General features: G+C 36.3%; 1 protein-coding gene across 1 annotated transcript; it reads right to left on the bottom strand.

The window, feature by feature from the left end:
* Positions 1-1,435: 1,435 nt before the first annotated feature.
* Positions 1,436-13,234, bottom strand: LOC115439083 (macrophage mannose receptor 1-like). Its single transcript, XM_030162978.1, has 4 exons — positions 13,135-13,234; positions 7,067-7,375; positions 4,203-4,499; positions 1,436-2,008 (listed from the first exon to the last, which is right to left on the bottom strand). The coding sequence occupies exons 1-4, from the start codon at positions 13,166-13,168 to the stop codon at positions 1,656-1,658; spliced, it is 993 nt and encodes a 330-aa protein (XP_030018838.1). The 5' UTR covers positions 13,169-13,234; the 3' UTR covers positions 1,436-1,655.
* Positions 13,235-13,799: the final 565 nt, after the last annotated feature.

Genomic DNA, 13,799 nt, shown 5'->3' on the forward strand with positions numbered 1-13,799 from the left:
CCTCACCTTAATATCATTGATCCACTTTGGGAAGGTCTCAAACATGCAGTTCATGCAAGAAAACCCAAAAACTTAAAGGAGCTGAAGGTGCTTTGCCAAGAAGAATGGGTAGCTTTTCCATCTGAGAAAATAAAGAGCCTCATCCACAACGACCACAAAAGACTTCAAGCTGTCATTAGTCGCTTTTCCATTGACCTTCAAATTGTGCAAATATAACTTGTGCATAAAAATTTACCTAATGGAAAAACGACAATTTCGGCCAAAGTCTCATTTTTTGATTAAAACTTTTTGCGCTGGCAAGAGGTGGTTTTTTTGGGCATAGCGCAAATGGTATATCGCGCAAAACTGCAATGGAAAGACCTTTTTTTCGCAACTAGAGTCAGGTGAATTAAAAAAACGGATGTTGACGTATGTTACAACAAGTGAAGAAGAAGAAGAAACACGTCACAGTATGTGTGGACACACCAGGAAACCCAATCATTTTTTAATTTAGTATGAGATATTCTGTGTCGGACGCATGTCCGATCGATGTCCCGATGTTGCAGCACGGGAGGGCACTGTCGTACAATGGCACTACGGGTACAATGTTGCTAGTATATAATAATAATGAATATATCTGTAAATCAACACCATATTTTCGTTCATCGCCATGTTTATGGAATGACTTCTCATGTCATCTTGTGACAATAAAAAAACAAATCATTGCATTTGTGATTTCATGGAAAAATTGACATTACGCACTTTTGTTTTTTCGACATTTAGAAAATATCGGTCAAGTTTTACGCAGATGTCCAATGGAAAAGGGACTATTAATGTTAAAGGGGCCAATACAGAGGATTAAGAACTAGGGGATGTCAACTTTAGATCAGGGTCATTTGGATAGTTTCTGTTCTCAGTATGATTTGGGGTGTATAAGCCTCAAAACAGAGATTTTCCAGGACCACACTACGAACAAAGGGGTAAAAGAAATTTCCCATAATTCTGTTTGAACCATTGGCAAGTTGGAGGTAAACACTGCCAAAAAGTGCAACGGTATGATGAAAGAAACCCAAATGTACATATTTTCCTTGTAAACAACTTAACCACTTGATCGACCATTTAATGCCATTTCAATGTGTTACAGATCGCATTTCTGCAGTTTATAGTTGATAGCCGCAAACAGATGACCAAAGCCCATGGAACATAGATGGTTACAGCTACTGACGGCATGATGAATACTTTTGTAAACAAAGTTTTTGCATCTGTTTATGGTGGTATTAATGACTGCTGATGACGTAACAGGTCTGGAAGGGTTGTCTTATTTCATAGGAGAATGTTTCAACTCCTACCCCTTGCAGCTCCGTTTCAAAGGGTAGTGTCAAGTGCAAGTGCCAAGGGGTAGGGGTAAGGGGGAGGGGCCAAGGGGTGAATTGGGATTGGGCCTTTGTATTATTATTCATATTCTCTGAACAATGGCCATAGAATCATAAATTCTGCTAGTGTATGTGAACTTATGAGCACAAGTGTATATTGAAAACATGAGCTAACCAGCACTTTTCTACTTTGTTTTCTGATTCATCTTATTAAAGTATGTAAGATTTAGCACATTTAATGTCTGAAGCAGATGTTTTCTAGGAAATCATACAGCAGAGCAGTGTGATCCTTGGTTTGATGACTTAAGCGTGGGTTTTTGTGGAACAGATGAAGGCATACACGTCACCTTTGTCTAGACTGACCCACTCGGCCGTCCCTTTTTTCACAGCTCCAGCCATGTCACATTCATGCCCCGGTTCCTTTGAGTCCCAGTTCTGATAGCAGACCAGCCTGTTACTGGCCCAGTACCAGAGATCCAGACTGCAGGTGTAGCGCAGTCCCACCCACACGTAGTCAAACTGGGCCCTCTGCACCCTCTTCTGGACCCATGTCTGCTGGGTGGGGTTGGTGATGGAGGCCAGGTCGGAGTAGTGTTTTCTACAGTACGTCAAAGCGTCGTCCCAGGACTTTTGCTCTGGAACCAGGACCAGTTCATCTGTTGGTCAGAGGTTGATAAATACACAGTATGACATATATTTGGAACATCTTGTATTTTTACCTCACCCCCCGAAAGGGGAGGCAAGGGGTATTGTTAGCTTAGCCGATAGGCCGTAAGCTATTGTCGTCATGCGGTGTCCGGTGTCGTTGTCTGTCGTCCGTTACAAAATTTCAATCGTCTTCTTCTCCGAAACTACAATTCTGATTGACTTCAAACTTGGTATACAGCTTCTTTATGATGATGTCAGCAAAAGTTAGTGAAATTATTTGGATCCGGATCTGATTCTGGATTTGGTGCGACTTTGAAAAATTTCCCCATTATAAACGATAGGAAGTGAATCGATGCAATAACTCAGTAAAAATAAATGATATCCAGTGTAAATTTCTACAGTCCAGCCCTGATGGGGAGATGTCCAAAATATAATGTCCACATGCTGATCAGGATCTTCTTCTGGATCCGGGAACTTACAGAAAATTTAACATGGGCTCTTATGGGGAAAAAATTTCAATTGTCTTCTTCTCCAAAACTCCAGTTCTGATTGACTTCAAACTTAGTATACAGCTTCTGTATGATGATGTCAAAACAAGGTATTGAAATTATTTCGATCCGGATCTGATTCTGGATTTGGTGCAACTTTGAAAAATGTTCCCATTATAACAGATAGGAAGTGGATTGATCCAATAAATCAGTATCAATGATATCAAGTTGGAATTTGAATTTTTTACAGATCTGATTGGAATATGACCAAAACATGGTATCCATATGCTGATTCGCTTGGCACCATTAAACTGGATTGTTTATCACTGTAACAGGAGATTCTGTAAATGTATGCCAACTCTGATCCACTGAAACTTCTACCACTCAGGATCTTTTACATGCACAAATGTACATGACCACGTAGTGAGGATCCAAAGAAATACTCTTGGATTGCCCAAGCTGGGAATCAAACCCGGGCCTCTGGTATGTCTGTCCATCACCTAACCCTCTGGACCACACAACCCCCCCAAATACCATGATAGATGACCTGTCTTGAAATACCATATTTTCATTCCAAAGACATTCAGGCACCCTATGCTGCATATAGATCCTTAAAGTCCTTCCATTGTTATTTGATGGTTACATACTTTCAGATATATATTGCCAACACATTTTACTACAATTTATGACCAAAGTTGACCTATGGTAAGTCAATTAAGCCATTATTGTATGCACATTGTTTCCAGAATAATATGTGTGAAACACTTGTTTCAACAAAGCCAGGTCTATCAAAGAATAAATCCCGACCGTCCATGCTTTCAGCTTGGGCTATTTCTGTAATAGAATAAATACACACAGAACTGGGTGATAATAAATGGCATCTGGATACATTTCCAAAGCTTTTAATTTGGCCGGTAAGCTACAGGGCCATTGGTTCTATTTTTATTTTTGGTTTGGTCTGATTTGTTTGTTTGTTTGTTTGTTAACACTCTAACAGCAAAAGTATTGGTTGAATTCATACCAAATCTGGTTTATAGATTGCCAATGACCCAGAATAAATGTCATTACATTTTGGGAAAAAGTAGGTTAAAGTTCAAATTTTAAATGAATTTTTTAAATATTTTTTTTCTTCCATTTACTTATAATGGGCAAAATTTCACATGTTTAGAAAAATGTCAATTTTGTTTCCATTTACTTCAAACTTGGCACATATATAGAAGGAATTGATTTGCTGACATCAGCACATGTATAGACATGATGACATCAGCTGGATCGATGCCCAAATAAGCTACAATCCGTATGAGGGGCGGGGTTTGTTGTGCCTGTTTTTACTGTGCTCTTACTTTTTTTATTGTTGCTGTGTTGTAAAGCACTTTGATCTAAAGTGCTATATAAATAAAATGTTTGATGATGATGGTGATGATTATTACTACTGCTTTATTATTATTATTATTATTATTATTATTATTATTATTATTATTATTATTACATTTATCTCCTTGAAAGGCCTGCTTTACCTATTGAAAATATATAAAGAGCAAAGTTGATAGTAAAACTAGTCAGGAACTTTAGATCATGCACAGATTCACTTTTTCTCCCTGTGCTTTATAGAACCGACATACATACACAGTGACAAATGAAAACCTGAATCAATCAATCCTCAAATAAACAGCAATACATGAGACAAATGTGTGTGAACGTTTGTAAATGTCACCTTCGTAGCAGTAGAAAGGTCTTGGTTCTTCACAGCTGTCGCTCTTCCATCCTCTGTTGTTACCCATCACCACACATTCCTTAGCTCCCTGAGTTGTGGGATTTGAGTGTTCACAGTGATCACTCCCATCGGACCACCTCCACTTGTGTGTGAAGAGGATGAATAACGTGACGGGCGCCTGGGGCTCACAGAACTCACATGGGTTGTTGCTTTCTTGAATTGTCAGGGCCACGTTGGATGCAGAGCAGATCCTCTGAAGGTCCAACCAGCACTTCACATCTATACTCAGCCTTTTGTCTGGGAACAGAAAACAGACAAATCTGACACTTTTGTGATAACCGACATATAAAGAATAAATTAAATTATTATTCATATTCTACAATGAAATCATGTCACCTTAACCCTTTATTGGGCAAGTGACTATGTTTGGTAATTTCCACATCCTTTCACCTTACATGTGTTTTTCTTGTATTTTTTTTATATTTATTTTTTTTTTAGCAGTTACAGGTCAGGAACCAAATATGGTAACTTGATTGACCTTGATTTAAAAAATTTTGAAAAATTTCACAAAAGTAATAAAGTCTTGTTAGGACCTCCAATAACACACAAAATTTCATACACAAAACACTTCCTGGTTATGCTTTTTAATGATGAAAAAGTTCCGTACTTATTCTCTTCACTTGGATTAAATGTTTTGACGGCAAAGATTGAGCACAAAAACGACAAAATGAACAAAGTGTTGGACAGAATGAATAAACTCCAACAAAATAATAAGCAAGAATAATCAATCAAATGACAAAATAATTAACAAATTTAGGAAAATAGTTAAAAAAAAAAAAAAAAAAAGAAAGAAAAGAAAATAATGAACAAAATTGTCTTAATAATCAGCAAAATGAACAGAAATTAACAGAATAATCAATGAAAGGAACAAAAATAACCTAAGACAACCAATAAAACAAAACAAAAAAAACCAATATAATCAACAATATAAACTAACTAATCAACAAAATGAACAAAACTAAACTAAATAAACAACAAAATGAACAAAAAATAAGAGAATGATGAAATAACATGAACAAAAATTAGCAAAATAAAAAGTGTTTTTCTTTCATATAAGTGGAATTATCTTAACATCTATGTACAGTTTAGATCTGATCTGGACTATTTTTGCAAAACCTCTCAGCAAATCCTAAAAATATTTTGCATAAAGTAAAGAAGAAAGTAAATCTATTAAATATTAACTTAGAAACGGAAAAAATCAGTTTTATTGTCAATATATGATACAAAAGCCACTATTTGAAGAAGCACATACACAAAACACTTCTGGGTTATGCTTTTTAATGAAAATAAAGTTCCGCACCTGTTTTCTTCACTTGGATTAAATATTTTGACAGCAAAGACTGAACACATAAATGACAAAATGAACAAAGAGTTGGACAGAATGAATAAACATAAAAAAGAAACTTTTTTTTTAAAAGAGCAAAAATAATCAACCAAAAGAAAAAATAAATCAACAAACTGAGAAAAATAGTCAGAAAAATAGACAAAATTGAAGAAAAATAATGAACAAATTGACTAAATAATCAATAAAATGAACAAAATGTATTAAATAATGAACAAAATTGACCAAATAATCAACAAAATGAACCGAAATAGGCAAAATTGTTAACAAAGGAAACAAAAATAAACTAAAACAACCAACAAAACTAAAAAATTAGATACATAGCTAACACTATAAACTAGCTAATCAGCAAAATGAACAAAGGTGAATTAAATAATCAACAAAATGAACAAAAATGAATAAAAAATAATAAATAAATAAAATGAACAAAATAAAATGACTTTGACATTCATGCTCTAAATCAGGGGGTCAAACTTATTTTACTTCTTAAGTAAATCAGACCAGTAAAATAATAGGAATAACAATCTATAAGTAATAATCCAAAGGTTTGTGTTTGTTACCTCCGCCAAGGAGGTTATGTTTTTGCCAGGGTTTGTTTGTTTGTTTGTCTATTTGTTTGTTTGTTTGTCCGTTAGTGTGCAACATAACTCAAAAAGTTATGGACAGATTTGGATGAAATTTTCAGGGTTTGTTGGAAATGGGATAAGGAAGAAATGATTAAATTTTGGTGGTGATCGGGGGTGGGGGGGCCCACGGGGGGGCCACTGATCAGCCTTGGCGGAGGTCTGCGCTCTCCGAGTGCTTCTAGTTTTATTTAGTTTTGACTTTTTTTTTTCTCTAATTCAGTTAGTTTTAATTAGTTTTTAGAGCAGGTTTGCTAGTTTTTATTAATTTTCGTTATTTTCTAAATGCTTAGTTTTAGTTTAGTTTTAGTTTCTTTATATCTTTTCTCTTCTTCACCGTCAAATTCAAATAAATCCCAGACAGGACTCTGCTGCTTTCTCCCAGCTTTAGTCTGCATGTTTCCAGGTAGAGTGGGGATGAGAAGACGACTAAACGACAAGTGACGAGAAGTGACGGACCGTTAAATATCATATGGTGCCAGCAGCTAAAATCGGTTGAAGGAAATAAATCGATTTCATGTCAATCTGACATTGACAAAGACGAAAACGAAGGGAATTTTATCCAGAATTTTTATACGTTTTAGTTAGTTTTGTAAACACACAATACAGTTCCAGTGAGTTATCGTTTTTTTTTTCTTTTAATTATACTTTTTATTTATTTCAGTTAACGAAAATGTTTTTACAATTCTAGTTTTTGTCATTTTGTTAGTTTTCGTTAACAATAATAACCTTGGATTTGACCACACGGGTAGGCTGGTTTTGGCCCACGGGCCGTATGTTTGACACCCCTACTTTAAAAGGCACTATAAAACCATAGATGTTGGGATTTGCGTCCTCACCATTACATGTATAACGGCCCATGGAACGGTCTCCCCACTTAACCATACAGCTCTGCGGTGGCAGTGGTGAGGTCTGGTTTCTTTCACTGAACCAGACCCATTCCCTCCCAGTGTCTATTTCGGCGTAAAGTCCAATCCATCCTTCTTGGCAGGTGCGCTGGTCACAGAGGATGTCCAAGTCTGACAAGTTGTTCACGGTGGCCAGGTCTGTGAAGTGCTTTCTGCAGTACTCCTGGGCCTCGGACCAGGTCTTCTCCTCTTTAATAAAGTGGTACTCATAATCTTTACAGGTGGAGAAAGACCACTGACCTGAAAAGACAATAGAAGAAGAAAAACCAGTGTGAGAGATAAAGGATTTTACATATTTATGTTTGAACACAATTAGCTAAACTTTCTGCTGTCATGTCGGCTTCTGGACTTTGTCTGTCTTTCTGTTTTGTTTGTCATTTCCTGTTTTATTTTGTTAAGTTTCCCTCATGTGTCTTGTCTGTTGTCTTTACTTCCTTTTGTGTTCACCTTTCACCTGATTACCTTGCTCCTCCCTGATTATCTCCACCTGTGTCTCATTGTCTTCCCGCCCTCTTGTGTATTTAAACCCTGTGTCTTCCCCTGTTCCTTTGCCAGTTTGTGCTCTGCAACTTGTTGTATTCACTTACCAGCGTTTCTTGGATCCTGTTTGTTCGTCTGCCGTGTTTGACCTGTTTTTGTCCCTCGACCTTCGATTCAGCCTGACCTTTTCCTGCCTGCCTGTTCCCGACCTGGTTCGTACCCGACTTCGTCTCTGCCTGCTCCCTTTATTACCCCAGCCTCCAACGTTAACCTGTGCTTCGACCTCCGCCTGGATTACTACCGTGAGTTTGCTCGTCCCCTATGTACCGTTGCTCGATTGATTGTTTTCCCGTGTATGACCTGGCTTGTCTATTGACCACCCTCTGTCTGTCCCTAGTGGGGATTCCGTGGGGGTTTTCCCGACTCGGCCGAGTCGGCCGTCTGTCTATCCCACCCGCAGCCCAGACGTTTACCCCCGGAACCGGAGGCCTCTCAGAAGACAAATATTCTCTGTGTAGAGTTTTTTTCTTCTGTAAAAGTGTTTAATAAAAACACTAAATCTTATTCGGTATTTGTGGTCTTGCTTTTGGGTTCTGCCTCTGTACTCAGTCTATTACATCTGCTTTATCACATTTCCAAACCAGATACTTGATTTTCTAGTTTTTGAATGAATGAATGAATGAATAAATGAATGAATGAATGAATTTTTTATTTCAAACATGTAGACAGTGAAATCAAAACAAAAATCAACCAACAAAATACAAGTACAGGTACGTAAATGATTGATAAGCAAACAAACAACAAAATAAATAAATAATAGTAATGGTAAATAATAATAATAATAATGAAACAAATGAAATTATACATGCTCGAAAAGGAATAGGAAGAAGTAAAAACTTATGTACTCCTACCCCCAATTTCTATTCCTTCTGATCATTATACAGCAATTAGTATTTTGTATGAATAAAATAATAATAATAATAATAATAATAGTAGTAGTAGTAGTACTGGTAGTAGTATGACAATATCACACTTCCTTTTTTCCTATATACACAAATATGATAATACCCATTTACAACTTTTCCTACCAGATATTAATACCAGATATTAATAAAAACTAAAAAGAACAAAAACAAAACAACAAAAAAACCAAACAAAAACACATATACATGCATAATATAAATACATATAATATTCTATATTGTCCTTTATAGTAATAATATATTCAAATATCCATATTTAAACTAGATATTATCAGCACATATGTGTCAAAGCCCCACTATGAAAAACAACCGAACCCCCCCACCCCACCCCCACCCCCCACCCCCGCCATCAGGCCCTTTCCTCTGTATTTGGTAAAAATCATTTGTTTGTATTTGTTTTTAAACTGCTTGATGTTTGGACATTGTTTCAGCTCCATACTCAGTCTGTTCCATAGTCTTACAGCATTATTAGATACACAGAATCTCTTCTTCGTGGTTCGACATCTTTGTATCTTAAATTTGTCATTTCCTTTTATTTATACCCTCCCTGTCTTTCCTGAAACATTTTCTGTAAATGGTTTGGTAATAGATTTCAAATTCTGGCTTTGTATAGAAATTGTGCTGTTTAGAATTCAACCATATCATTAAATTTTTATTATTTTAGACTTCAAAAATAGTGGATTGGTGTGTTCACGATAACCTACATTGTGAAATATTCTGAAAGCTTTTTTTGTTGCAGTATGAAAAGTGGATCTAATGAGCTTTTGTATGTATTGCCCCACACCTCTGTGCAGTAATGTAGATAGGGTAAAACCAGGGTACAAAACAGTGTGTGGAGTGATTTGTTGTCTAAAAGTGTCTTGCTTTGGCCATTACAGAGATGCTTCTAGATATTTTAGTACAGACGTATTTAATGTGAGACTTCCAGCAATTGTGTCATTTATTATCACCCCAAGAAATTTAATTTTATTTAATTTTTTAAATGTATTTGAGAGAAATTTTCTGTTGTTTTTATTTTATTTTACAATTGTGCACTTTCCAAACATGAAGACATGAAGACTGATTTCAGCCTAAAAGAACACGTCAAAGGGGCAGAGAAAATAAGAACAAATAATCAATGTATTTAATAAAGAACTACCTGTCTAAATTTCATTACATGTGCAAACAATGACAATAAAAAGTCTTTATTCTCAAATAATTTTCATTGAAGAAAATCCTGAAATCATTGATTTGTTGCTGAAATGTTGGTTAATGTTCAACCTTTGGTAAATATACTGATGTAAACATGTCTCTCAATCCAGTTCACTCTTGAAATTATTTTAGTATTTATGAAATGAGAGCAAGGTACGGAGGCTGGTGCACACCTAAAAAGTCTTCAGGGAACAGGTGCGTAGGAGCATGAGGTATGAGTGAAGAAGAAAAAAAGACATCCCTCACACTGTCTATTCAACCTGCAAAAAACTTTAATATAGGACAGTGTGGTAGATCCCTTACCCACCACAACCTTGTGTTGGTAGTTATTTGTTATTTCATGAGTTTTTGTTTCTTAAGTTACAGTTAATAATTACAGTACACGGTTTAGTTTGAGTATTTTATTTAAACATGCTAATTTGGGTGCCCATTTATTATTTATGTTTGAATTATTTACTTTTGTTTGTTCTTGAGCGCCCAGACAAAAGACCAGACTAATGGGCTTGGCCATCATTTAAGAAGCAGGAAGGAACTATTACCACAAGACTGGGGTAGGGGGGGGGGGGGGGGGGGGGGGGGGGGGGGGGGGGTACTGTTTGTTTCTTTGTGTTAATTTAGTTGCTTTAATTCTTGGCTTTAATCACATTTGTTTCACACAGTTAGTATTTTGTGTCTAGTTATGATTATTTGCTTTTCATGTTATTTTGACTAAGTTAATGGTTGAATTTCTTATAGTGTAATGCCTCCCCCTTGTGTTTGATTTGGGTCAGTCCATTTCTTTTTAAGCCCACCTGGGTTCATTGTTTGGTCAGGTCAGTTTTTGTTCTGTTGCAGTTGGTTTAGTTAACCTCAGTTGGGCCCATCTTTCTTCATTTTGTTAAAACTGACATTTTTTGGAGCTTTTGTTGAGCATTTTCTAACTTTATTAAATTATAATTTTTCCTGGTTTTACCACCTTTGTCCTGGTCTTTATGTTTGGTCCTCTACAGGGAGCAACGTTTTGATTCTTGGGAAATTTTTCAAGCAGAGATTTTAAAAAAGCATTGATAATACAGGCAAATATATGGCCTACCCTGTCAGAGGTAGCCAATCAGGGCCTGAGCAAGCAGGGGGCCACAGTCAGTCATACAGCTGTGTTCAACTGGCAGTGATTAAGAAGCTCCACCCATGGGAGGTGATAACAGACTCAGCTGAATACATGGATAAATAAGACTGTGGAGACTCAGGCACTTCAATACCAGGTAAGCACATGCATGAGTGAAAGCCCATATACAGGTACAGCTCAAAAAATTAGAATATCATGAAAAAGTTCAATATTTTCTGTCACTCATTTCAGAAAGGTAAACCCATATATTATATAGACTCATTAGACATAGAGTGAAATATTTCAAGCCTTATTTCTTGAAATTTTGATGTTTATGGCTTACAGATAATGAAAACCCCAAATTCTGTGTCTCAGAAAATTAGAATATTGCATAAAATCAATTTAAAAAAGGATATTTTAAACAGAAATGTCAGGCTTCTGTAAAGTCTGTTCATTTCTATGAACACAATACTTGGTTGGTTCTCCTTTCACATGAATTACTGCATCAATGCGTCGTGGCATGGACGTGATCAGCCTGTGGCACTGCTCAGGTGGAATGGAAGCCCAGGTTGGTTTGATAGTGTCCTTCAGGTCATCTGCATTGGTGGATCTGGTGTCTCTCATCTTCCTCTTGACAATAAAGGTTTGAAATATTTCACTCTCTGTCTAATGGGTTTATATAATATATGGTTTTCACTTTCTGAAATGAGTGATAAAAAATATTGAACTGTCTTTTAATAGAGGAAAAAAAAGATGATAAAAAAAAAAAATTGAACTGTTTCATGATATTCAAATTTTTTGATAAGCACCTGTAGAACAGAAGGATAACTATAAACTCATATAGGCACAATAATATACAAATTATTCAAATACAGAAGGATCTTATCATTTTAAAAAAACATCAGAACAGTGCATGGAGAAGAAGGTAATGATAACTAGAAAAGCATACAGAGGGCGCAGACCAGTCCCCCCCCCCACCCACAATCACCACCAAAATTTAATCATTTGTTCCTTGTGCCAGTATCAACATTTCCTGAAAATTTCATCCAAATCCATCCATAACTTTTTGAGTTATCTTGCTAACAGACAAACCTGATGAAAACATAACCTTTGCTGTTCCTTGGCAGAGTTAATAAAAATGATAACTAGAAAAGCACTAGGAGAGCGCAGACCTCCGCCATGGCAGATCAGTCCCCCCTGAAATCCTGAAAATTTCATCAAAACCCACCCCCCCAGATCACCACCAAAACTTAATCATTTGTTCCTTGTGCCATTATCAGCTTTTCCCGAAAATATCATCCAAATCCGTCCATAACTTTTTGAGTTATCTTGCTAACAGTCAAACAAACCCCTATGAAAACATAACCTCTGCTGTTACACTTGGCGAAGGTAATAATAATAATACCTGATGACAGAAGCATGTTATGATTAGCAGATGACAATTAAAAACAAAAAATAATCATTAGAAGACATGCCTCTTATCACAAACTGCTAAATTCCCAACATCACATTTAACAAGAATTCATCATTGAGTCCTTTTGGGGACAGTGTTTGTAGAGTAAAGATCCAGAATGCCTCACGTCTCTTCAAGATAAGGTCATGGTCAAACCACCACACCGGTTCAATACCATGGAATCGCAGAGTAGTGATGTCATGCTTGGCCTCATTAAAGTGTTCGGGTCATGTCTGCGAATGGGGCTCTTGTGTTCACTTATTCTTTTAGTTTTCTGGTGGTTTTGCCCACGTAACAACAAAAATAAATATGTATAGAACAATATACACTATATTGCCAAAACTATTCGCTCACCTGCCTTGACTCGCATATGAATTTAAGTGACATCCCATTCTTTATCGATAGGGTTTAATACTGTATATAGAAAACTAGAAAAGTACTCGGAGAGCGCAGACACACCCCCCCCCCCCCCCACTATCACCACCAAAATTTAATCATTTATTCCTTGTGCCAGTATCAACATTTCCTGAAAATTTCATCAAAATCCGTCCATAACTTTTTGAGTTATCTTGCTAACAGACAGACAAACCCCGATGAAAACATAACCGTTTCACTTGGCGGAGGTAATAAATGAGAAACACATGAAAATATTCCACATGCACAAGAGAAAAAACTAATATTCACTGACAACAGCCACTTCTTAGTCACTTGGCTTTAACAGTCCATTTATGGGTCACAATTAAAAGAGTTAAACATGTTAACAGACTGATCATACACCGTGAACCTACAGTAGCCGATTATTACTCACCCATCAGAAGGAGCAGAAACAGACTCCATTCCATTTTTTTTTCCTCCTTTGTTTTTTTTCTGTTTTGAGCAGTGAACCAGGTCAGGCTTCTATTCACACCAGGTCTCTGTGGCAAATACAAGAGTTTACTGTGTGATGAGGTTTAATACCAGCTCCAGTAAAGAAATGAGTCTGATAAGAAAGGGAAACATGCAAATAAAAGCAGAACTAACAGAACACAAATATATTTTATCATGGACCCTAAAAGAAAAGGCTAAACATACAACTTCTTTTTGAGTTTATTTACTGTAGGTCAGTGTGTTCACGTCTGCAGTACGCCTGAGCTTCAGACCAACTCATGCTCTGTTTGATATAGTGGTAGTTATAGAGCTGACCCATTAGGAAAGAACAGTGACCTGAAAGAAAGAAAGAAAGAAAGAAAGAAAGAAAGAAAGAAAGAAAGAAAGAAAGAAAGAAAGAAAGAAAGAAAGAAAGAAAGAAAGAAAGAAAGAAAGAAAGAAAGAAAGAAAGAAAGAAAGAAAGAAAGAAAGAAAGAAAGAAAGAATATATCTGTTATTCATTATATCATGTATGTTCTGTCCAGTGGCGGCTGCTCGTCTTTCAGACAGGGGAAGCTCATTGTCGGTTTAAATTTAAAAAAAAAAAAGTCAAGTTATTTAAACATA

This window comes from Sphaeramia orbicularis, chromosome 18 (assembly GCF_902148855.1).
Source record: "Sphaeramia orbicularis chromosome 18, fSphaOr1.1, whole genome shotgun sequence".
Taxonomy (NCBI): Eukaryota; Metazoa; Chordata; class Actinopteri; order Kurtiformes; family Apogonidae; genus Sphaeramia; species Sphaeramia orbicularis.